Raw genomic sequence first — 25,951 nt, forward strand, 5'->3', positions numbered from 1 at the left:
TGGAATTATCTCTGGGAATGCTTGGGTAAATTTGGGTTTGGCCCCAATTTTATTAAATGGATTACTCTCCTATATTATCGCCCAATGGCTATAGCGGTCAATGGATGGGTATCAGACCCCTTTCAGTTGGGACGTGGCACACGTCAGGGTTGTCCGCTCTCTCCTATACTATATGCTTTGGCGGCAGAACCGTTGGCTGCTGCACTTCAGGCACACCCAGATGTAGTAGGCCTCCGACGTGGCTCTCTGGTGGAGTCAGTAAGTATGTACGCAGATAATACTTTACTGTATTTAGAAGACTCGGGCCAGTCGTTGAGAGCTGCCCTGGAGGTTATAGAGGAGTTTGGTGGTCATTCCGGTCTGCATATTAATTGGACCAAGTCACAGGTTTTGCCCCTCGACTTGTTCCCCCCCCGGCCGGGGTGCCGCTTCTCTCCCGCTCTCCAGGGTATCTTCCATCCAGTATCTGGGGGTGCAGGTTATGAGGGAGCCCCGGGAGTATATCCAGTGCAATCTTGAACCATTGCTTCTGTATGTGAGGGAGAAGACTAAGGCATGGTCCCGTCTCCCCATCGGGGTCATGGGACGGGTCAATATTACTAAAATTATCCTACTACCTAAGCTCTTCTATGTACTTTGACATTCCCCTGTCATGGTCCCTGTGGCTTTCTTTAAAACGCTGGACGGTGTTCTGAACACCTTTATTTGGGGCCCATCTAGGCATAAGTTGGCATGGAACACACTTAAAAACCCGACATCTATGGGGGGCTTGGCTCTCCCTGATTTCCACACATACTACATAGCAGCGCAAATTTCACATTTTTATCACCTTCATAGAGCGGACAGTCACAGATACCAGGGCTTGGTGGGCAGGAGAGCTGAATCCCACGTTGATAGTCCCCTTCAGATGATTATTCGTGGTGGTGGGGTAAGGGATGCCCGAATCCTACCACACCACCGGAGTATTTGGAAACTGGCCCTTAGATTACTGGGAGCTGACTATCACCACTCACATACTCCGTTATGGCGCAACCCCCTACTTCGTGAGTTGTATAGCTTACCCAATGTAGAATTGTGGGCTTCTAGGAGGGTACTCTACCTGCACCAGGTGGTGACTCCTCTGGGCATAAGGGATATTCCCTCCTTACAAGTGGAATTTAACATGCCCCCTCACATGCACTTTCGATAATTGCAATTGCGACACGCGCTCCGTGCGCAATTTGCTCAGGACCTCCCGAATGTGCAGTCGTTAGCTTTGACAGACGTAATTATGGGGGACGAACCGACTAAATCGATTTTGACTATACGGCTTACTCCGGGCCCGCTTAGTGGCGCAAATCACTGAACGGGCTAGGATGAGATGGGAAGATATAGGTCCCCTTGACGGGGAGGAATGGGAGGATGCTCTTGAGAATATTAAAGCGGGAGTCCGTCGGGACTCCGCGTGTTTTTTTTGTTTTTTTTAAAAGCCAGCAGCTACAAATACTGCAGCTGCTGACTTTTAAAATAGTGACACTTACCTGTCCAGCGCGCCCGCGATGTCGGCACCCGAAGCCGATCTCTAGATCGTCTCTCGGATGCTGCCGCCGCCATCTTGGGTATGGGAATCAGGAAATAGAGCCTTTCGGCTTAATTTCCCGGTTCCCTACTGCGCATGCGCGAGTCGCGCTGCGCAATAAGGACGGTCCCCGCTGCCTCTGGGATCTGTGTGTTTCCCAGCAGGCAGCGGGGCACTTGCGGAAAGGGGCGTAATCTACGCCCCTTTCTGCAGAGAGCTATCCCGGAAGTGGGTGCAGATACCTGTACTGTACAGGTATCTGCACCCCCCTCCCCCCTGAAAGGTGCCAATTGTGGCGCCGGAGGGGGGGAGGGTTCCGATGAGCGGAAGGTCCACTTTAGGGTGGACCTCCGCTTTAAACAGGCTTCACCTAACTTACCTGACCGACTAACTCAGTACTACGTGGTACATAAGTCATATCTCACCCCTGTCCGGATAGCTAGGTATCACCCTGACTACAACCCGAGGTGTCCCAGATGCTCTTGTACGACTCGTACTTTCTATCATCTCATATGGCAATGCCCAATAATCCAGTAGCTTTGGGGGCAAATTGTTAAGTTCCTACACGACCATATGGGTTCACCCCTTCAACTTGACCCTAAGGCTGCTTTCACACTGGGGCGGTATTCAAGCGTTACAGCGCTAAAAATAGCGCCTGTGTAACGCCTGAAAAAAACGGCCCCTTTAACTCCAGTGTGAAAGCCGGAGGGCTTTCACACTGGAGCGATGCGCTGGCAGGACGGTGAAAAAAGCCCTGCTAGCCGCATCTTTGCAGCGGTGAAGGAGCGGTGTATTCACCGCTCCTATACCGCTCCTACCCATTGAAATAAATGGGACACCGCGGCAATACCGCCGGCAAAGCGCCGCTGCAGCAGCGCTTTGCGGGCGGGTTTAACCCCTTTTCGGCCGCTAGCGGGGGTTAAAACCACCCCGCTAGCGCCCGCACACCGCCGCTTAAAACGACGGTAAAGCGCCGCTAAAAATAGCGGCGCTTTACCGTCGACGCTGCTCCCGCAACTCTTAGGCTGCTTTCACACTGGGGCGGGAGCAGCGTCGACGGTAAAGCTCCGCTATTTTTAGCGGCGCTGCTCCCGCCCCAGTGTGAAAGCAGCCTAAGAGTTGCCTCCTCAGCATATTTCCTGATGCCACTATTGATAAGTATTTGGCTACGTTTTTGCACTCTACACTGTTCACTGCACGAAAGCTAGTGGCTAAATACTGGATGCGTCCAGCCATACCTACCATGCGGGAATGGGTGGTAGAAATTAATCGTAAGCTACCCTTGATTAAACTAGTATATAGACACCGTGGGTGTCCAGCCAAATACCACAGAATATGGGACAGGTGGGCGGAAAATCTACATACATGTGTGGAGTGAGTTGTGTTGGAGTCCAAACCATAATTGTCAGGAAACTTCTTTACTGTATGATCCAGTACTGTCCTTCACCTATGAAGAGTTTAATGTCTGTACCTACTGTACTATGTTGTTATAACTCTGATGTTCAATAAACTTGTGCTGTTTTAAAAAGAAACAACCTGTCTTATGATGCTACTCCTTCCATATTAGGATCCTCAGAAGAGGATAAATAAGTATCATCCAAATATTTGGGAAGATCTACCTGATCCCCAGCCTCCTGCACCTCAATAAGAGGGTCCGGAGGACTAGATGGGAATCTGCCATGTTTAGCCCCACTATGGAGACATCATATAGCATTAATCTTCTTTCCAAATTACAAATGGTAGAAGAAAAAAACCTTTTGTATGATCTATACAGGGACTGAAGCATTATATGCAACAGTAGTTTCCCCTGATGGCTCAATCTGGCTAGCCGCATTCCTCTCAGAGGAGGATGACATTCTTTTGGAAATGGATTCAGTTTATAGTGAAAACCATTGACCCCTTTAGAAAAGTTTGTGGTCCCATTACCATTCCTAGCCTGAAGCATAAAGCAGGGGCACTATCAGCAAAAGAATGTACATTGCTAGGCTATAGTTCAGCACCATTATCAGCTATTAATCCTAGCCTGGTAAAGTATAATGTGTCAAAGGGAAAAAAGCCTGTGTCACTAACCTGAACAAGCCATCCTCCTGCTCTGTCCCTCCACAGTCAGCAGCAGCTTGACACACACAGTGATAAAATCTACTTCCTGCATGTGTGGCCAGCGTCTGACGCCGTTAGCCACGTCCCCCGCACAAATTATGCCCCCCCTTCCCTATCTAAGGAAAGGGCTTTCCTGTGCGAGCGGTGTCCTGTGGAACATGCAAGCATGTCGGGGGGGTGTAAATCCTCCGCTGAGCGGTTGAGGTCTGTCTTTCTCTGGGGGGCACAGGAAGAGAAGCAGCCCCCCCCTCTTACTGGAGGATCTGTTGTGGCCAGAGAGGAGAAAATTACAGGCTTCTGTGCCATTTCAGGTCAGTGAGTGCTCGATAAAGCCCCCAGTAGTGACACAGGCATGACAACATTATACCTTAGACAGTGGCGAAAAAATTGAGGACTCCCAGTAGTGGGAGGGGTTATATAGGGAGTACACGTCTTGACTTAGGGTGTTCCAGTGTCCATCGCCTATCAGTGGCCCTATAACTCACATAGTAACTACTATGGCTCCATGTCCCCGATGCAAGAAAAGAAAAAAGGTATTTAGCAGTTTATATTTACTAAAACAAATGCATTTCCATGTTCTGTGTACTGTGGGAGACCAGATCTAGTGAATGCAGTGTCCTGGGTTTAGTAACACTAACAGGCATAACTTTGCTCAGGAATTTAGTGTAAAGTGGCACAACTCTAGACATTCTCTAATCGTTATTTTCTAAAAACCAACAAAATAAACTGCAATTTCAGAAAGTATCAACTGTTAATGTGAAAACACTGCTTTAGAGTGAATGGTATATTCACCATTTGTTAATATTTTTCACAGCTTTTACTGTACTGTAGTACATCACGAAGAATAAAATTGTATGAAATAAAATATACAAAGTTTTATAAAAACAGAGCACATTTTTTATTAATCAATTCACAGTGAACTAGTTTCATTTACTTCATACAGTATAACCTTCCAGATACAATCAAAATAATTACAAAGCAAGTCAGAGAAATATGGTGAAGTTAGGACTGACAGTCTCACTTTGTTGTAGAAAATAGCATTTTCTTTAACTTTATACATAAACATATATACCCAATTAGGCTGTAGTGCTGAAGGGACAATCTGCAGGTGTTAAATTTGTCAAGGCATACTTAAAACCACTTTGCAACAGAGAAGTACACAATAGGCCTCAACATCTATGCATCCTCCTAACACAAATCAATCAGGGTAATAAAGGTCAGACATGACACAGGCTTTATAAAATGAGGCACACCGCTGTGGAATGAAAGACCTTTCTGTATCCTTTGTCTACTTATATGCATGCTACTAAGAAATTACCCTACAGTATTTTAGATTCTCACTGCTTAGCAATATAGAACAGACAAAACTATTAGCTTTTTAAATACACCATCAACCAAATCTACATCCTACCCATTCTTGGAGCACAGTACTTACCCCCATAGGATCAATTCCCTATCAGCATCATACACACACACAAACACACACACTCACACACAAACAAACAAACACTCACCCCCCTCATCTGTTCCCCCAAAAGAACAGGTGTTCCAAATGCACACCCATGCAACACACACTGACATCAACTCCAATACCTGCCCCATCTATGTTCTACAACCAATCACTCAATTCCTAAGGCATTATTAATGCCTCTGACCTGCCTGCTCACAAACCATGGTGGTTCCCCTACACTTATTCTGGAATTATTATTATACTTTCAGAACACTCCTTAATTAACGCATCCTAAAGGGAACCTACACTTAGAAATACATAGAAGTTGCCACTATGACCTGCTCCTGAAAATAGAAGTTGCCTTTTTGTCTCTGGTCTCCAAACTTTCTGAGTCACTGAACCAGCATAAGTATTCAGATAAGAAAGTCAGAATTCCTAATCTGCACCATTTCTGGTAGTGGCTCAAAGTATTAAGGCCAAAGGACTACCAGAGAAATAGTATCTTCAGAAGGAAATGTATTAAGGCCAAAGGACTACCAGAGAAAGGACGTGTATATAACTTAATGGGTCCCCCCCCCCCTTTTTTTTAATTTATGAAATTATTGAATTAGGGAAAAAGGCTTATAAATAGGAAAATTCATGTTTGATATGATTGATGAAAATGTAACAACCCAAAACCCACAGACCCAACACATACACACACTCACTAACTACCATTCTTTCAACATTAACCATGATCAAAAAGTTAAACAAAAGTCAACATCTGTATCTGCAGAACACACAATCTATGTCAACATCCACACGCACAAAAACAGATAATACAATTGCCAAGCTTCATTTCTTAGGCAAGCCATACACGGTACAAATTTCTCGATTCCCCCATCAACACACACAGTGTATACAGGGTGACCCCCCAACTCCTCAAGCCATGGTCTTCTCCCAGCGGTGGGGCAGGGGAAGCCGTCCCCACTGGGAGAAGACAGAGATTTGCTAGCGGCTATACTAGCTGCTAGCAATCGCACGTAAAATCCGGCAGGGTGGTTGTACCCAAGTTAATCAATCAACTTGGTCGGTTCAGTAGAAACCAGCTGAGATTTGAACCGTGTATGGGCAGGCTAAATGTACCGAGATTTGAACCATCTACAGCCAGCATTACACAACCATTCTCCAACACACAATTTCTAAATAATTCACCCATTATAAACGGATTAAGCAACACAAAAAACAAAACTAAAAAATGTAACCAGAGAATTGGGTCTGGTCTAATAAAACTAGCTCACATGCATGTAATAAAAAGTAAACAAGAATACAAATACTGTATTGAAAAGACTACCAGTAGGACTAGGTCTAGTGCAATAACATGGCAAAAAAATTCATACGGACTGGAGGACATATGCCAAAAAAATTAATTTTGCTGATATTCTATGGGCAACTGCTACAGTTTATATACATCAGACCCATCTTTTCAAAAAAAAAATTATTTTTATACAAATAGTTAAAATAAGCCCAAATGACCAGCTGAAAAATCTATATTTGTAGTTGATAGAATGCCAGCATATTCTTGCACTGTACCTAGTGTCACTGGCCAAGTACATATAAATATATATATGTGTGTGTGTATGTAATTATATATATATATATATATATATATATATATATATATATATATATATATATATATATATATATATATATATATATATATATATATATACATACATACATACATACATACATACATATATACACACACACACACACACACACACTGCACTATATCTCACAAAAGATATCCATACACACGCTTAGATATATAAATCAAAAAAGTAAAGTGTATTTCGACTTGCTTTACACTTATGCGTTGCAGTAACGGATGGTAAAATGCAAGTGGTTACCACAATGAACAATACCATGCGTTTAGGATAGCAACCCAACACACAAGTAGAGCAGCCTGCAACGCATCCACACTGCAGCACACCAGAACACATAAGCTTTGTATTTTGATGGACTGTATTACAAAATGCTGCAGGGACTTTTTTTTCTTCCGTTGCCACGCGTTGGCACATCAAAGTGAGTGCAGTAACGCACTGCAAAGGAATGTACAAGTTTAAAGCAGCCCCTATATTAGTTTTTAATTTTTAGTTCAACCAGCGAGTTGGACAATAAAAAAAAAAAAAAATTCCCAAAAAGTAGATTCCCCCTCCACACATTCAAAGTGGTTGGGGAAATCCTGATGTGCCTTGGTATTCTGACAGCGGTGAGACTTCACCACCAGTGGAGCTGATCGATCCAGAAAAAAACGGCAGGGCGGTAGATCGACTTCTGTAAAACCACTCTGCTTATACATAGATTGAAATTCGGTCACTCCCTGCTGAACTGCTTGAATTTTGATCCATGTATTGTCAGCTTGAAGGAACTCCTTCACAACGTTGATTCCCACAGTCTATTTTTCTTTATAGACATGACAAGAAAAAAAAAAAAAAAAAAAACACCCACACAGCAGGAAGCTGCAGGAATCGATTTTGTTGATGCGTTGCTATTTGGCAGGACCCATAAAAATACTTTTATATTTCAACAGAGATACATTTATGTACACTGAAACCCCAAAAAAAAAAATAATAATAATATATTATACAGTTTTATACACACACGAGTTCAAGCTGAAATGCATGGCTACAACAGGAACTTTTACTATCATTTTTCTGCCTTCTATCTTCCTATGCCTAGCTGTCCTAAAATCCAGGTGGCAGATGACATTTTGCCAACTTCCAATGGATAGAAAGGGGAAAAAAAAAAAAAAAAAAAAAAGATTATCTATGTAAAGCTTCTGCCAAAATGGAGTAAATTAAAATGAGAATTTGTCAGACTAGTGTAATTGAAGATCCAAATCTAGAGTTGTAAACCTTATTTGGACACAATGCAAATAAATAACAGAATGCATAGCATGCACAAGTGATGACCGAACATTCAGGTATACAGCATATATGGGAGTATGTATTTATACACACATACCTATATACACAAAAATGCATAAAACCACAAGCAGACTCTTCAGTAGTTGGAAACATTCTGTATTAAAAATGGAATAGTGAATAGCTCAGTGCAGAGGGAATTGAACACGTCCTTATGTCCACAAGTTTCAGTCTGTAGCCGATATGCTCCTTATGGAGTCAGTCTACTAGATCCGTGTATGATGGCAAAATCACTTGATAAAGGCGATTTCTGGAATCTTTCCCTCAGCCTGTAAAATATCAAATTGCAGGTTAATAGTGTAAGACTGTAAGGGCTGGATTCAAACAGCTAAACAAGTGGATTCAAACAGCTATACAAGTTTTACCTTTAGCCTCATAAAAATCTGTACAGACTGTTCCCAGTCCCATCCATTGTCATGGAGACACCTAAAGAAAATGAAAATATGGGTAAGTAGACTTGTACTTTAAGGAAACTGTAAGGGCTAGTTTATACTTGCTTCAAAACAAGGCTTCAGACATGCTTTGTTAAAGCTCTATGAATGCCAGTCAAAGCCCCCGTCACTATATAAAATGGTTATATATTTCTAAAGATACACAAATCACAATCCCTTTACCTAGTGTATCATCACAGCGCTCAAATTACCTAAATTCTACACCTTAGCTGCCACTTACCAAGAGAATATCAAATATATATATATATAGGTGCATACAAACTAATTCTGAAACTTCAATCAACCAATTGGTTGCACGTAGCGCTATTACCAGTGTTACCTTTCAGTAAACACTACCTCACCTCCTAAGTGATCCTATCTGGATCAAAATGTGTTATAGATTACAAACAATAAATTACACAGATCACTATCACTCAGTGAATACTTAAATTTGCATCTAAATTATACACACAGTGACTGGTATAAATAAAAAATGTGAATATAGTCCATCCACCAAAAAATATTAGTAATAATAATAGTAGATTTCCAGATTACAAAAGTCCTTCTATAAGTGCGTGAACAAATCTCCAGTGTTCAAATCACTTTGTAAAAAGTGATTTGAACACTGGAGATTTGTTCACGCACTTATAGAAGGACTTTTGTAATCTGGAAATCTACTATTATTATTACTAATATTTTTTGGTGGATGGACTATATTCACATTTTTTATTTATACCAGTCACTGTGTGTATAATTTAGATGCAAATTTAAGTATTCACTGAGTGATAGTGATCTGTGTAATTTATTGTTTGTAATCTATAACACATTTTGATCCAGATAGGATCACTTAGGAGGTGAGGTAGTGTTTACTGAAAGGTAACACTGGTAATAGCGTTACGTGCAACCAATTGGTTGATTGAAGTTTCAGAATTAGTTTGTATGCACCTATATATATTTGATATAAAATGGTTAGCTTACTGTCCTGTTTACACCTTGCATTTGCTTCAAAAAGTATACCCCATGTTGCTTTCGTTTTACTTCAAAGCCTCTATGGAAGTCTATGTCAAAGCTTTCTTAAAGCATCTGCAGCTTTTGAGAGGCTTTAATTCAGCTTTAGCTTTGCTTTGGAGAATTTGCAGGCATGAGTTATCCAGACAGCATCAGGGAAGCATCACCAACACTTCACCGAAGCACCACTGAAGCGTCATCGAAGCACATCATAAAAAGCATGTTGAAGCAGTAGGAGCTTAAATGTGTGTTGAAGCCAAAGCAAGTGTAAATGAGCCCTAATAGATCTAAAAATAACATTGTTTTTCAAAGGAATGACCCTGTCGGGATTATTTTTTGCTATCTGAATTCCACTGGAAATGGCAAGAATTTTCTTTGATTTATTAAAGGACACAGGATGCTAAGACAATTGGGATGTCCCCAAAAGCAGTCCAACTGAAGAGCGAGCAACAGTAACAAAATGATAACAGGCAAACCTAACAATACGAGCTAACTGGGGACTACCTTCAGCTCAAACAGCTGTCTGAAGGACCTTGATCCCAAAGCTAGCACCAGATTAGGCCTGAACATTCACACATGGTATAACGTTTGAACAGAAAACAAGTGCCTGATGCGGAAAAGCCTAAGGAGGTGCACAGATCTAATAATTTGAGCTTTAATTGGAAACTAACTACATCCCACAAGACTACATGCATGAATAATGATCTGTCTAAATCACCAAGAAATGATTACCCTTTACAGGGACCATCAGGGATAACAGAAAAGGTCAGTCTTTCAAATGGAAGTAGTGACTGCTAGATAAACCCCTACAGCACAAGATACATCCATACAGTGAAGGGAAACCTTCTGATGTATTGGAGCAAGACAGAGAGGCAGAAGGACAATGTCCTGATTGAGATGAAAGGATGAAGCTACCTTTGGAGGGAAGGAGGCTCAGAGCCTTTTTTTTTTACAAGCCAACGCTGCTAGTTCAGACATATGCCACAGAGGTAATAGTAGAGCCACAAAAACTGGTAGTCCTAAGAACCCACAGCAAAATGAATCTAGTGTGCTGAAAAGGGGCTGGAAAGTCTTGCTGGTGAAGGAAGCCTATGAAAAAACCTGGGCATTTATATGTTTTCAGATACATTAAAACCTTAGATTACAATCCTAATTCATTCCGGAAACATGCTTGTAATCCAAAGCACTCGCATATCAAAGCAAATTTCCCCATAAGAAATAATGGAAACTCAGATGATTTGTTCCACAACCATTTATTCATAACTCCTTCAGTTTATAGTCCATATACAAAGATTATAGCAATGTGATAGGTTGGTTATAAAATGTCCACCCACAAATGGACGCCTCCACAAGGCGATTAGAAGCTAAATCCAGCCGGAGCTACAGAGAACAAAAGAGAAGAGAGGCACCTCGAAGTGTAGCAACATGGATACATTTAATGAAAGTACATTTAGCAACTCACATGGCTGATGATTAAAACAGGCACATCTAAGTATACAGGCTTCCAGGATAAAGTTGTCCACATAGACCGTCCTCCGCACCCACCAGTTCTCACCGCTGTCAGTCTGCAATCGTGACTGGGATGACTATCCTGCAGTAGAGCGATCTGAAAGAGCCTTGAAGCGCAGCATGGAAGGGATGATGGCAGTGAAGAGGATGGTCTATGTGGACAGCTTTACCCTGGATGCTTGCATACTAAGGATGTGCCTGTTTTAATCATCAACCACATGAGTTGCTAAATGTTGTACCTTCATTAAATGTAACCATATTGCTACACTTAGAGGCATCTCTCTTGGAAAAAAAAAAAAGCTAGTCTTGCAAAACACTCACAGACCAAGTTTTTCACTATCAAAGTTTTACTGTACCCCCATTTTGGTTTGAGAACTGTGAATAGGTATATAAATAAAATCAGAGCAGCGTGGATGAAGCAGCAGAGTAAGGAAGAATTAGAGTTGGGGGCTATTTAGATGTCAGCAAAGGCAGGTGGAGTGGCGAAAGACACAGTGAGCAGAAGTAGAGGCGGGGAGGGGGTAAATATTTTGGTTAAATTCAGTTTGTTCAGCAGGGTCTGAACACAGAAATCCAGGTCCGTACAGCATATGGACCTGGTCAGCCAAAGGGTTAAAAAAAAAAAAAAAAAGGGAGAAAAAATACAAATAAAAACTGGAAAACATAACATACACGTGAATTTTTACCCTGTAGAGGGAACATAATTGTACAGTTTCAGAAAAGCATGCAAAATACCCAAAACCTCCACATCCACCTGAATTACTTACTTCTGAGACCACTCAAGATTCATGCCAGAGTGTTGACTGAATGCCAGCACCATGTCCTGGGGTACAGGGGGTACCACAGGCACAGGGCTACTTGATGGAGTTGGAGCTGGTGTGGCAAAGGCTTTGCGTATCTCATCTGTACTTGCATTCCTTATGAATTGTTGATCATTTACCAAAAGAAGCCTAGAATAGAAGGGTACATTTAGGTTAAAAATCAACTTTACATACGTAAGTAGTGGAAAGACGTCACAAAGCATAATATTTAAACATTTTCCAAGTGCTCACTGCTCCAATTGTAGATTTGAAGGCATTAGACAGAAGAACGGCAACAACTGAAGGTCTTTAGTTGTTGAAATTGCGTTGTGTAATGCCCATGAAACCTATTGTTTTGTGAGTTTGCATATCAGCATCTGGGAAGTCTGGGATACGTATGTTGTCCTTGTAGCATTCTGACACCAAAGAGGTAGCAATGTCATGCCCTGAAGACCAGTCACCACTGCCATCAGGGGTACCATGCCATCCCTTTGGAGTCCTACAGAAAGCAATGCCAACAGCAGCATGTCTCTCCCTGTCCATATGTCCCATCCCACACTTCATGATTCTCCTATGTCCCGCTCTACTATTCAGCATCCTATAGGAGCCCATTTAGCTGCACGGGTGCAGTTAGTGGTTTGGGACTGTCAAAGTGGTTTTGTTGCCAGTATTTCTCTGCTTTCTCTCTCTCTCGAGTGGCAAGTGCACCCATTGGCTGTAAATTGAGCAGTCCACAGACACAGGGTACAGAGCCAAACCTAGTGGTTTTGTACCATATAATCAATGAGATGACCAATAAATGTAAAGCAGTGTGGTGTTGTATAGTGTACATTGCGAGGCCATCCTTTTAAAAACAGAGGAAGGGAAGGAAGGAGGCGAGCAAGCAGCACTGGAGCTATTAGTAGAGTGTGAGCTGGGGGAACCTGGAAAAGCAGGACTGTCACCTTGTTTATAATCAGACAAGCTGGGACCATGTGGCAATTAAGCATATGGTTTAGGATACAAGGAAAGTCTTCAGGAGCTCATGAAACCAAATACGCTGTGTGGGTCACATGGCTGTAAGTGGTTGCAAGCAGCAAAGATTGTAATTCCATGTTTAATCGGCAATTACATGAGCAGCAGCAGGTAAGATACCTTCGATGCTGAAGAGCTGGAAATAGGGCAAAGGTTCACAGCATTAACCTGTTCTGTAGTCTAAACTGACAACACAGGGCTTTTTATTTATTGTAATTTTATTTACAGGCGTCAAACAACCCAAACAAATGAGGTAGCTCCTGGCAATCAGCCTACTCAAAAAGCAAGTCTTAAGAACAAATTCTGATGCAAGGGCAGTGGCTCTGGACCCAGAAAGTGCTCTAGGGGCACTTTCACACATCAAAACTGCCAGTAAAACCCTATGCTTTAACTGAGAGTATTTGTAGTGCGTTTTTTTTTTTTTTTTTAAAGGACATGCGACTCAAAAACAGCACCAAAAACGCTTAGTGGGGGTGTTTTTGATGTGGTTCCCATTCATTTCAATGGGAAGGAGGATTTTTGGTGCAGTTTAAATAGCTCCCCAAAAGATGCTGCAAGCAGGATTTTTTTCACCGTAATGAAGTGCACCGCCCCCAGTGTGAAAACATTAATTGATTTTCAAGAGAAGCCTTTTTCTTGAGCCTTTCTGGTGCTTTTAATGCAAAGGTGCTTGAAATACTACGTCCCTTCAGGGGAGGACTAGGCAGAACATGTTAAAAACAGCAAAACTGCACAGTACTGCCCAGGGGGCGGTCCTACTGGCTATAACCCCTCACACTGCATCCAGCAGCTCAGTTTATCAAAAAGCAGTACAAAATAGGAGGGGTGGGTGCTGTGTCCGTCAATGAACTTCAGAGAAAAAGAATTTACAGTGAGTACAAAAATCCTATTTTCTCTTTCGTTCATTGACGAACACAGCATCTTCATCTTGACCTTAGGGACATCCCCAAGCAGTGTCAAAAAAACGAGGGGTGGGAACAGCAAGTTAACTCCACCCATAACAACCAGAGCTCCTCAACGGAGGAGTTGCAACCTTAAACAGCTGCCTGCAAAACCTTGCGGCCGAAGCAAGCACCCGAAGATGCGCTCACATCAACCTTGTAAAATTTAGTGAAAGTGTGAATGGACGACCAGGTCGCCGCCTTACACTCATGGGAAACGGACGCTTGATGTCGGAAATCCCAGGAGGCACCAATTGCCCTGGTAGAATGTGCCGTGACAGGGAAGGGGGGGCGCTCGCCCCCTTAAGGCATAAGCCTGAACCACCATCTGTCTGATCCACTGAGAAATGGTGGCCGACGAGACCGCCAGGCCCTTCTTCGGACCAGCCATCAATACAAACAGCGAGTCCGACCACCGAAAAGGAGCCGTAGCAGACAGATACACCCCAAGAGCCTGGACCACGTCCAAGGAATGCAAAGCAACCTCTTTGGGGTGTGACGGCCGAGGACATGAGGACGGAAGCACAATGTCCCCATTTAGATGAAAGGCCAAAACAACCTTTGGAAGAAACGAAGGCTGCAGACGTAGCACCGCCTTATCCTTGTGGAGGACCAAGTAGGGAGACTTGTATGACAAGGCCGCCAACTGAGAAACCCTCCTGGCAGATGTAATAGCCACTAGAAAGTCTACTTTCGGAGTGAGTGTTAATAATGGGATCTCCCTAATGTTTTCAAACGGCGGTTTCTGAAGCACCAAGGGCACCAGATTCAAATCCCACGGAGGCAGCAGTGGTCGAACCGGAGGGACCACATGTCAAACCCCCTGAACAAACGTATTAACCAATGAATGAGTCGCCAAAAAGAGACAGCCAAAGCTGTTATCTGCCCCTTAATGGTGCTTAATGCAAGTTTCTGATCCACTCCTCGATGCAAAAACAGCAGGATCCTGGAAACTGAGTATGTGCGTGGACGCCACCCCATCGCCTCAAACATGGAGATGTAGGCCTTCCACGTACGATGATCAATCTTCAGAGAAGATGCCTTCCGTGCCCTCAGCATAGTGGAGATTACCAAATCAGACAGACCTCAGTCCCTTAGCACCTGGCTTTCAACAGCCATGTAGTTAAAGGCAGCGACTGTAAAGCAGGATGAAGTATTGGACCTTGCGACAGAAGGTCCTCTCGCATCGGCAGCCGCCAAAGAACATCTGCCACCATTTGTACTATGTTTGCGTACTATGGACGCCGAGGCCAATCAGAATCACCAGAATCCCCTCAGCCCCCACTCTATGAAGCAGACGTGATAGACGTTTGAGTGGTGGGAAGGCATAAATCAGCCGATAACACCCACCAATGGGTCTGCCGCGTCCGCCCAGGGAACTTTTGACCTGGCCACAAACCTCTGTACCTTCCGATTGAGTTGAGAAGCCAGGAGATCCACATCTGACATGCCCCACCTTAGGCAAAAGGAGCCAAAATACATCCAGATGCAGCGCCGATACTTCTTGATCCAGCATCTGACAACTTAGGTAGTTTGCTTGCCAGTTTTCTACTCTCCCGGAATGTACACGGCTAACAGAGCCAGTATGCGCCTCTCTGCCCACCGCAGGATGTGAGCGACCTCCAGTGCTGCAGCTGAGCTCCTTGTTCCTCCTTGATGATTGACATACACCCCCGCCGTGGCGTTGTCCGACTGGATCCTGACCGGACACCCCTGCAGCCTCTGTGATCATGTGGGGAGGCACCGCCTGATCGCCCGAAGCTCCAGCAAATTGATTGGCAGGCAGGATTCTTCCTGCGTCCAGCATCCCTGGGCTGACTGTATGCCCCAAATCCCCCCCCCCCCCCCCCCCAACTGGTCTGGCTGGCGTCCCATGTGATCAAGGTCAAAAAGAAGAGGAAGGAACGACTTACTGGACCGAAGGGCTGGCGACCTCAGCCACCAGAGCAGGGAATCCCTGATTAGCTGGCTCCCCCAAATTTGACAATCCAGGGATAACAGATTTGTCCCATTTGGACCGGATCTCCTTTTGCAAGACTCAAGTGTGGAATTGAGCATACGGTACCGCCTCAAATGAGACCCAGGACTCGCATGCAAAAATGCAGTAACGACCACCTGCGGGACACCAACAACTTCACCGCAGCTTATCCGAAGGGAGAAAGACTCGCCTCTGAGGAGTCCAGAAGCAAGCCCAGGTACTCCAGGCGTTGAGTCGGCCCCAACACCAATTTCTGGAGGTTCAGTACCCAACCAAACTCCCAAAGAGTTTACATGGTGATTGCCACATCCTCCCTTAATTCTGAGGCGGAAGCTGCTCTCAGGAGGAGGTCGTCCAGGTAACTCATGATTGCGATCCCTCGCTGCCTTCGCAAAGCCAGAAATGGGGCTAGCACATTGGTGAAGACCCTTGGTGCCGATGCCAGGCCAAAAGGGAGAGCTACAATTTGGTAGTGGTCGTCCCCGATCGTAATTCACAGAAACCTCCGATGCTTGACGCATATGGGGGCATGCAAGTATGCGTCCTTGATGTCCAAGGACGTCAGGAAATCCCCCTGATGGAGTCCCGCAACCACGGAGCAAACTGATTCCATCCTGAACCTTTGTACTTTCACAAAGCTGCTGAGGGCCTTGAGATCCAGGACCAGATGGACCCTTTCCTTCTTTGGGACTACAAACAGATTGGAGTAGAATCCCTGAAGCCTTTCCAGTATCGGCACAGGCAATATCACCCCGCGCAGCAGCAGGTCCTGTACTGCCCCAAACAGAGCTTCCCGACGAGTTGGAAGAAGATGAAGGTTGGAGGGGAAAAAATCTGTTTGGCGGACAAGAAACTATCTTGTATCCTGATGAAACCAGTTCGCAGACCCACTGGTCGGAAAGTAGGGAGGTCCTCCGAGCTGCAAACTCCCGAAGGCGACCCTCCCGAGAATCGGGCTGGGGCAAACCTTCATGAGTCAACAGATTTGTTCGCAGGCTTGTTTGGCTTGCAAAACCAGGGATGCTTTTGTCCCTCAGCAGGCACCTTGTGGTACTGCGATCAGAGATGTCCATTTCTTCAGGAAACTCTCCTCAAAGGGGTAACGCACCGCCATGCGTTTCTGGACTGAAGAGGCACGCAGTGGGCTTCCCCACTCCTTGTAAATAAACTTATCAAAATAAGTTAGGTAAAAAACACCTTAGCCATTCGGGACGGCTTGTGGGACCCAAAAAGGGACTGACACCCCTGTAGATGCCCCCGCCGTATCCTCCATCTTTAGGGTATCCCGCACTGCTGTGATAAGTGCTCCTAAAAGCGCTTTTTCCTGCGCTGACCCGGGCACACAGTCATTCTCACTGTCTGAATGGTCCTGGTCTGCATCCTCTGAAATGTCAGAACAGGGGCCACCTGCCACAGTGGGACCAAAGTCTGAATCAGAGCTTTCCCCAGAAGACGGTGGGGGAAGGGGGAGTTTTTTTACCCTGTCCCCTGCACCCACACACCGCTTCCACCCTGGCAACATAGGACTCCAGGACCACCAACAGAGGGGAACCAGTTGCCATAACAGATGTCTGGGGAAGAAGCGCCAGCTTCTGACGCCATGCTGAACTACACTCGCCTGTCACCACTTAGGGACCTAAGGCAAGACAAAATGCCCACCTTCCTAACTGCTACAGACTGAGGCCCCCCCCCCCCCCCCCCCCGACAGCTGCTATTCGCTCTCCCCTGTGTCTGCCACAAGGTGTTCTGTGTAAAAAGCATGCGGTTGTAGAAACATCCCACCATGGTACAGAAAACAGGGAAGAGGACGAGCAGTCCGCCAACACCGAGCGCAACCGCCTGGCCAGGTACGTGCACCGCACCCCCATATGCCCAGTCACACAGCGACCCATAGCATGGGGAGGAGGGAAGGGGACACGGAGAGTGAGAGACCCCCTAGTCAACCTCCCAGGGAATGCCCAGCTGCTCCATCCTGCCGAGACAGGTGGAACCATACTTACCCCTCCTGCCGGGACTGTTGGACGCATTCCACGAACAGACCCATCACCCAAGCAGTACGGGGTGGGGTGGCTGTCGGCCACGGCACACTGTGACACGGACAGCAGTAGCCCGGTCATATGTGTGCCCCGGAGCATGTTGTGGGCAGCACAGTGGTGTGTGGACAGCACAGTAGTGTAGTGGTTAGCACTCTCGCCTAGCAGTAAGAAGGGTTACTGGTTCAAATCCCAACCACGACACTACCTGCCTGGAGTTTGCATGTTCTCCCTGTGCCTGTGTGGGTTTCCTCCGGGCCGGTTTCCTCCCACACTCCAAAGACATGCAGGTAGGTTATTTGGCTTCTGTCCAAAATTGGCTCTAGTATACGAATGGGGACCTTGGATTGTGGGCTCCTTGAGGGGAGGGACTGATGTGAGTGTGCAATGTACAGGGATAGGGACAATTGTAGACACTCACTCAGGTTGAACTGGATGGACTGGTGTCTTTATTCAACCTTACCATGTAACTATATAGCTCACCGGCTGTCCCTGGATCAGACTGGGCATGTCGTGGCTGACCCAGTGTGTAGCTAAGGTCTGCTCACGCTCGATGGCCAGGCTGGGGAGACTACCAGGATCTATATTATCCAGCCTGTTCTCCAGCACGGCTGTTGATTGTAAATCACAGGAATCAAAAATGCATAAAAAATAAAAAATTCCCAGGACCAATGGTCCCACTGGAAGCCAGGTCTTTCTACTACACTAGGCAGAAAAAAAATGTGCTGCTGGATGCAGTTTGAGGAGTTATAGCCAGTAGTGCAGTTTTGCTGTTCTGAACATGTTCTGCCTAGTCCTCTCCTGAAGGGACGATATAACCCTAAGGCAGGGGTTGATTTGCTTGGAATCTAGGAGCCAGGTCCATGACGGCGATCTGGACCTGTCCCTGGCCTGACATGGAGACGAGTGAGAGGAAGATAGCCCCCAGCCCCCACATACGAGATCACCTCTCATTGGACACACCGCTCGAGTGCTAAATGGCCGCTGTGATTGGCCATTTAGCATGATCTGTGAGTGGCTGTATCCAAGGGACACGGCCAACACACGGCCCGATGCGCGCCCATGGCGGCGTGCAGAGGGGAAGTAAACAGGAGGATGTCAAGGGACACCCCCCCCCCCCCGGCAATTGGTGTCCGCGCTGTAGACATCTTTCGTCTATAGCGCGGACACGAAGTGGTTAACAAAAGAATGTGACTTCTTTTATTTCCGCCATATTCCCGCTTATTTACTGCCATATCCCTGCTAAGGGTTCGATCAGGTCCGCCTGAAAAACTGACAGGTGAACCTGATCAGACAGCCCTTGTGAAAGGGGCCAAACAGGTAAGATTACAAATAATAATTTTTTTTTTCACTTTCAAAAAATAAAAAATAAAATAAAAGCCATTATGGAAAAAAAAAAAAAAATATATATATATATATATATATATATATATATATATATATATATATATATATATATATATATATATATATATATATAGCTATTTACCAGCCACCACACTCATCGTTGGGCAAAAGGCGCCAGGCAGGGCTTTGAAGCTCCATTAGGATTAGCATTATTGGATGGGTTGTAATTTCAACATCCACCACAAGATGGCGCCAGACTACGGAAAGACTTTAGAAGGCCGCAAAGCCGCGGCCTCAATTACTGGCCGCCGCAGCCTCAATTACTGGCCGCCGCAGCCTCAATTACTGGCCGCCGCGGCCCGATGCAATCGCACGGCGGAGTTCGGGGTCCACACGGAGACAGGATACCCCAGCTGTGTTGCCCCAGGCGCCAGGACGCGAATTCTAGTCGCAAATGCAACCTGGCGCCCGGGGTTTGTCGAGCCCTGCCCTAAGGTTAAGATGAAGATGCTGTGTCCGTCAATGAACGAAAGAAAAGTGCCTTATGCCGAGCCCAGTGCTCAAAGGTAACTTCCAGGCTAAGCCTACCAACATCCAGTCTAGCAGAGCCCAAGCACTTTAAAACTGGAGGACATTGGGGCCAGATAGCAGCAGCAAATAGAGAGTCTTCCTCAAAAATCAGAGTGAAAATACATAAATTGTTTTTTTGTGTACATTGCAAATTCTTTTTCTCCAATAGCTCATTGGTAGACACAGGACTCGTATAGATATAGCTGCTACTTTGGGGAAGTTGGACAATATGCAAAGCAATAGTGCTCAGCTTCATTTAATAGCTTTGCCCTTCCCTGCATGTACAGTACAAGCTCAGGAGTAACAACCATTGAGAAGACCCTAGAAACGGAAGGCAACCTTACAAAGAACATTAACGGTGGCAACAGGTTGACCATGTATAAAGAAAACCACACGTGGAGCAAGAGCTGTGTTCTTCAATGAACTACTGAAGAAAAGGATTTTACAAATTATAAAATACTGTATAGACAAGACCAGCTAATCTGTTTGTATACTGTGTCCAATATGCTGTTGAGTCACACTTACCCCACTGCTTCATTTCCTGGCACTGCTATAAATACCCGAGTGAAAGCACGTACAGGATCATTGGATTGCCCCTCAACTGAAAAACAAAAAACCACACCAACTCACTATTGGCAATCATAAATCGCAGTGATCTGTATACAGACATGGCTATTACTCTCTATGTAAAATGAACTTCTCTGCATGTCACAAAACCCAATGAGAACTGCAACAGTACTCCAAGGTTAAGAGAAAAAGTAATAGGCAGCAAGCATGCACCAGACTCTCAATATAATAATGTCTTCATTGTTTTGGGAGAATGGGAGTGAAGAAACATTCAGTAGACGCTACTACATTTGTGTTGACTGGCTGTAGGACAGGGCCCCGATTCAGGGTTCTAATCTGTGTAAAACAATCAGTATGTATAAATATATATATGATATGAATATGTGGTGGGGAGTCTTGGCCAAAGCTCTGGACAACCTGGCAGTGTCAGCCCAACACAGCTGGATATCATCACTGGGTTATACCCTCAAGACATCTTTGTTGTTTTAGAAAGGATGGCATTGCAAAAGCAGGAGGTAGACAGAAGTTAGGCTGCCATTAGTGAAGCTGGAGGCAGTGTGGGGGGGGGGGGGGGGGGGGGTTGGGGGCTGCAGAAAGGCACAGGGTGAAGAAATGTATGAGGGGCCAGCAAAAGCAGCAGCAGTAGGTGAAGTGACCTGGTAGGGTTGTATTTTATTATTAGGAGAGCAGAAACCAGATATAAAATACATAGGTACTTGCGGCTATATTTTTCCCTTCAATACTTCTGCATCACACTATATTATAGATTGCAAATTGTTCCTATATTAATTAATGACCTATTATGAAAGACAGTGAGCCACATAAACAAGACAGCATCCTTTAGAAAAGGAGGTTGTTTTAGACTATGCTGTTAATAGTCATTTACAGTATTAACACTCACCTTTAAACACTCCATTAACCACAAAGCAAAGTAAGGTGTTCTGCAAAATAAATAAAATATCTCTGTGAGAATAAAAAAAAGGCAGAAAAATGGAGCATCACAGGAACATTTCACACTTGACTGGGGTTTGAGGTTTAAGTATGTAAAATTATCTGACTATAGTGCGAAGAACTACTTAAATAAGGCAATCACACTACATATTTTAAGGTAAATCCAAATGAGATTTTACTAGATTAACATGCTCTCGGATGCTAAAGAAACCCATCAAGATAGACTGTGGTATTGCTGAGGATATTGCATGGGCAAAATCATGTAAAGTCTGAAGGGCCCCATTAACACACGTTTATTGTGGCAATGCACACTTAACTGTGCGTGACCACAAAAGAGGAAATACACCTGCTCTGTGTGCGGTGCATTCCCCCCTCATTGTCAATATAATTTACAGTACAGCCCAATGCATCGCACCACAATGCATATATTGTGGGTTGTGGTGCACTGTTCTCCTAAGAAAGAATCATGTATGTTTTATTTTATCCTTTGTGGTACATTGGCATTCCATTTATGACTCAACAGAATGCTTAAGTTGGTAATTGTATGCTAGCCATACACACAGATTTTTAGTGCTTGTTTTCCCATTTTCAACATTTTAAAAAAAAATCAAATTTTTGCTTCAGAATTTACCAAGTGTTCCATACAACATTATCATGGATTGAAAATGATAAAAAAAATATTCCAACTCATCCAAATGCATATTCTTACTGGGGAAGCCTGTTGATTGGGCGTAATGCATACAGACATGGAGTGGGGTCAGACAGGGATCATCTTGATGTCAGCAGTGAAGGGGGTAAGAGAGCTGCCTGTGTTTGATATGTGATGTATATTACACTTGTGAGTGTCATTTTAAATATTGATGTTTTTACTGTACTCTGTACACCATCAGTTCCTATTTTTTCATAAATGAAATAACGCTTGTGTGTGGAGGATCCGTTGAACAGTGGGAGCCATCTTTGGTGGAGTGAATTTGGAGCCATCCTGTTTTCAGACCAGGAAGGGGGGCAAAAGCACATTAGACCCTTGACTAGCCATGAGGATCTAGTCTGGAAGAGAGTGTATATGGTTCATGGGATGTGTATGCACAAGTAGCACTGGTGATCAGTTGCAGAAAATATTGGTGCACAGAGATATTGGCATACATGGATAATTTGGTGGTACTCATAATTTAGCGGATGATTATTATTCATTTATAGTGAAGGTTTGTGGGTTGCATGGCATCTTTCGATGCATGATTTACTGAGGGGTAGAGTGAAACCACTTTATGGTGCAAGCAGCAAAGCTATGTTTAATGGATTTATATGAAAATTTCTACTTCTGTTCATATTAGTGATAATTAGCTTCTTTTTTTTTTTTTTTTTTAATGGTGGCAATTTAAATTTGGCTTTATGTCCTATGACATTAGTGTATGTTTATCAAACACCTAATTCTGTAAAAAATGCACTTAAATTTCAAGGAACAAAAATAGTATATCAACCCATTTTTGGTAAAATGTAAAAGACGAAGAAGTTGTGTTGACTAAATAGATACTAAACATTTCAAGCCTTTAAATTGTGTGAACCTGTGAAGTGTCAGCATACTCAAAAAAGTTCCACAGATGGTGGCGCAAAGGCTTTTAACAGGCCATCAGTTCAGTGTTAACTATGAATAATGGCCCAAGAATTATTGGTCTTATTCCAGTGTGCCCAGCAATACCAAACCTGTATTTATCCACTTCAATACTGGGCACATTCACACCCTCCGTGCTTAGGCCAATTTTGATCTTTCAGCGCAGTGACACTTTTTAAATCTTTATCATTATTTTAAATTAAAACAGAGCTTTCGTTTGATAGCATTTAATCAGCACTGTTTATTTATTGCTAAACTAATGCACTGATGGGGCTGCACTGATGATCAGTGCCCTGTCAGCCTTGTTGATTATCTGCTCTCCTTTCCTCACAAATTATCAGTGTAAATGTGCCCTGTCAGCCTTGTTGATTATCTGCTCTCCTTTCCTCACATAGTGATACTCGTCAAGCTTGCTTATATGTGATCAGCTGTGATTGGACACAGCTGATCACATGGAAAAGAACTGCTGTGATTGGCCCTTTACCTTGATCTGTTATCAGCTGTGTTGAAAGGAGACAGTGGTCAGAGTGCACCCGTTGAGGCACGCAGGAGACGTGTTCTGGGAGGACATCCATGGACACCCTCCTAGAACAAGAGAGCCATGCTTTAGCCATCTTCCGGCTATGCCGCAGTATTAGGGTGGTTAAGCGTTTATGTATGAAGGTGTATGCATTTGCGTACATACTGTATATGCATGTAATTGGGGGGGGGGGGGACCAATTGCAGGACCCCATTTGATATTGCAAACTGAGCATGCTGGCTCTGTTTGAAATAGTAAAGCAGGGGGACAGACAAGATTATCAGGTATTTCTCACAAATGAAGCAATGCAAAGAGAACATGATACATTTTTCATACAAGTACACGGTAACAGACATATCAGGAAAGAGAAATGTTAAAGGTAACATACATGTAAAGTACAAAAAACACCATTTGCCAAAATATACAGTACACTTTAGAAATAATAAAATGTGAGTGAATGTGGAAAACCTCAGATTCAGCATTAGATTAGTGAAGTTTACACACTCACAGTCTCGGTAGTAACATCCACAACAAAGGAGTTCAGATCATGCTGGGTCCGTGGAAGTTCATTCAAGAAGCTAACAACATTGAGACGTTTGTGCTTGAGAAGTTTCAATCGAAGTGCTGAGAAAGAGAAGGCAAATAATTCAGAAATAGAACATCTCATAAGTAAAATATCAACTTTGCTTACGAGAATACACTTACTGAGATCTCGGGGTTCTCGTAGTCTCTTTAAATTCCTGCTGTTAGCAAAGTAATCTCCCAGACTGCTCCTGTGGCAATACATACATCATATTAAAAGATATGAAACTTGGTGTGTGAGAGTGTGTCCATTAGTTATTCCTAGAGTTTGGAAAGAGTGCTACACACCTGGCAGGGTTCTGCCCGGATACATTTGGAATGCTAAGAGAGCAGCAAGCTTCATCGTGATAAAAATTTAGCAGGCCTTGGCGATCTTCACCATCAAAGATAGCATAATATCTGCAGAAGTAAATAAATACTCTATTCAAAACATAGTCAGGCAAAGAAAAATAAATAAATAAAAAACACAGCTACACGACAACTGCAAACTAGGGCTGTAATTATTGCACAAGTATTTCTGACACACATTTTTTTTTTTTTTAATACAAATAATTCAGGGGAAACTTATGAAGGTCAGGTAGATGAAGATTTAAAAAGAAAAAAAAAAATGAAAAATGCAAAAATAAAAACAACCAATGCAGCTGCATTACAATATAATACAATTTCTGCACAATCTACCTCAGAAGTACAGAATAAAAGCAAACACGTGTAAAGTGATTAAAAGCAGGAACGCACTTTGGAAAGGCATTTTGATGTGGTGGTATGGCTTTATACATTAGCAAATGTATGCAACAAAGATCTTTGTTAATTGGACAAAAACTTTTGTAGATACAGCGGGTAAAAAGTACCGAACAGGTCACCATTTTCCTATGTAAATATATTTCTAAAAGGTGCTATTGACATAAATTTTTGTCCACATGTCGGTAAAAACCAACACAAAGAAACCAAAACCAATAATTTCAGAAATTAAATTAGGTGTAATAAAATGGAATGACGCAGGGAAAAAGCATTAAACACTACCTGAAATGTATTTAATACTTCCTACAAAATCCTTTGTTGGTAATGACAGCTTCAAGACGCTTCCTGTATAGAGAAACTAGCTGCATGAATTGCTCAGGTGTGATTTTGGCCCATTCTTCCACACAGTCTTCAAATCTTAAAGGTTCTGTGCGCCTCTTCTATGAACTCTGATCTATAGTTCTTGATATAGATTTTCTATTAGATTTAAGTCAGGTGATTGGCTGGGCCTTTCTTTGAAAACAATTGAGAGTTTTCTTGGCTGTGTGTTTGGGGTCATTGTCTTGATGAAATGTTCAACCTTGTTTTATCTTCATCATCCTGCTAGATGGTAGCAGATTTTTATCGAGAATAGAGTACATTTTTCCATTCATCCTTCCCTCAATGACAGGAAATTTGCCAATACCAGATGCTTAAAAGCAGCTCCAAACCATTGTGTTGCCACCTCAAAACTTCAGTTAATAAGGGGGTGTTTTGAGGTGGATGTGCAGTGCCATTTGACCACCAAACATGGTGTGTATTATGTTACGGCATCAACTTTAGTCTCATCTGACCAGACTATATTCTCCCATTATTTCACAGGCTTGTCTAAATGTTGTGCAGCAAACTTTAAATGAGCTTCCAAAAACGATTTTTCTTCAGCAATGGAGTCTTGCGTAGTGCGCGTGCATACAGTCCATGGCGGTTAAGTGCATTACTTATTGTTTTCTTTGAAACAATTGTACCTGCCAATTCCAGATCTTTCTGAAGCTCTGCAGAAGTGGTCCTTGGCTCTTGGGCAATGCTTCGGATAATTCTTTTTACTCCTGTCAGAAATCTTGTGAGGAGCACCTGGTCGTGGCCAGTTCATGGCGAATTATATTCTACTTCTGGAGTATTGTCCCAACAGTGCTCACTGGAACATTCAGTGTAGAAATACTTTTACCCATCATGAGATGTTTGTGTGACACATTGGTATGAAAGACCTTTTTATAGGCCATCAGTTGAGACTGAA

General features: G+C 43.6%; 1 protein-coding gene across 1 annotated transcript in view; it reads right to left on the reverse strand.

The window, feature by feature from the left end:
* Window positions 1-4,532: 4,532 nt before the first annotated feature.
* Window positions 4,533-25,951, reverse strand: part of NXF1 (nuclear RNA export factor 1) — an 88,287-nt gene continuing 66,868 nt past the window's right edge. The window contains exons 14-21 of the mRNA XM_077455831.1: window positions 24,229-24,339; window positions 24,064-24,131; window positions 23,867-23,982; window positions 21,180-21,219; window positions 20,237-20,312; window positions 11,796-11,978; window positions 8,446-8,506; window positions 4,533-8,349 (exon numbers count right to left, since the gene is read on the reverse strand). Of these exons, the coding sequence (XP_077311957.1) occupies window positions 8,311-8,349; window positions 8,446-8,506; window positions 11,796-11,978; window positions 20,237-20,312; window positions 21,180-21,219; window positions 23,867-23,982; window positions 24,064-24,131; window positions 24,229-24,339 (694 nt within the window). The 3' untranslated portion in view covers window positions 4,533-8,310. The remainder of the gene's footprint in view (window positions 8,350-8,445; window positions 8,507-11,795; window positions 11,979-20,236; window positions 20,313-21,179; window positions 21,220-23,866; window positions 23,983-24,063; window positions 24,132-24,228; window positions 24,340-25,951) is intronic.

The sequence above is a fragment of the Lithobates pipiens genome, unplaced genomic scaffold (genome assembly GCF_037356315.1).
Source record: "Lithobates pipiens isolate NorthernLeopardFrog02 unplaced genomic scaffold, aLitPip1_a1.2 Scaffold_10, whole genome shotgun sequence".
Taxonomy (NCBI): Eukaryota; Metazoa; Chordata; class Amphibia; order Anura; family Ranidae; genus Lithobates; species Lithobates pipiens.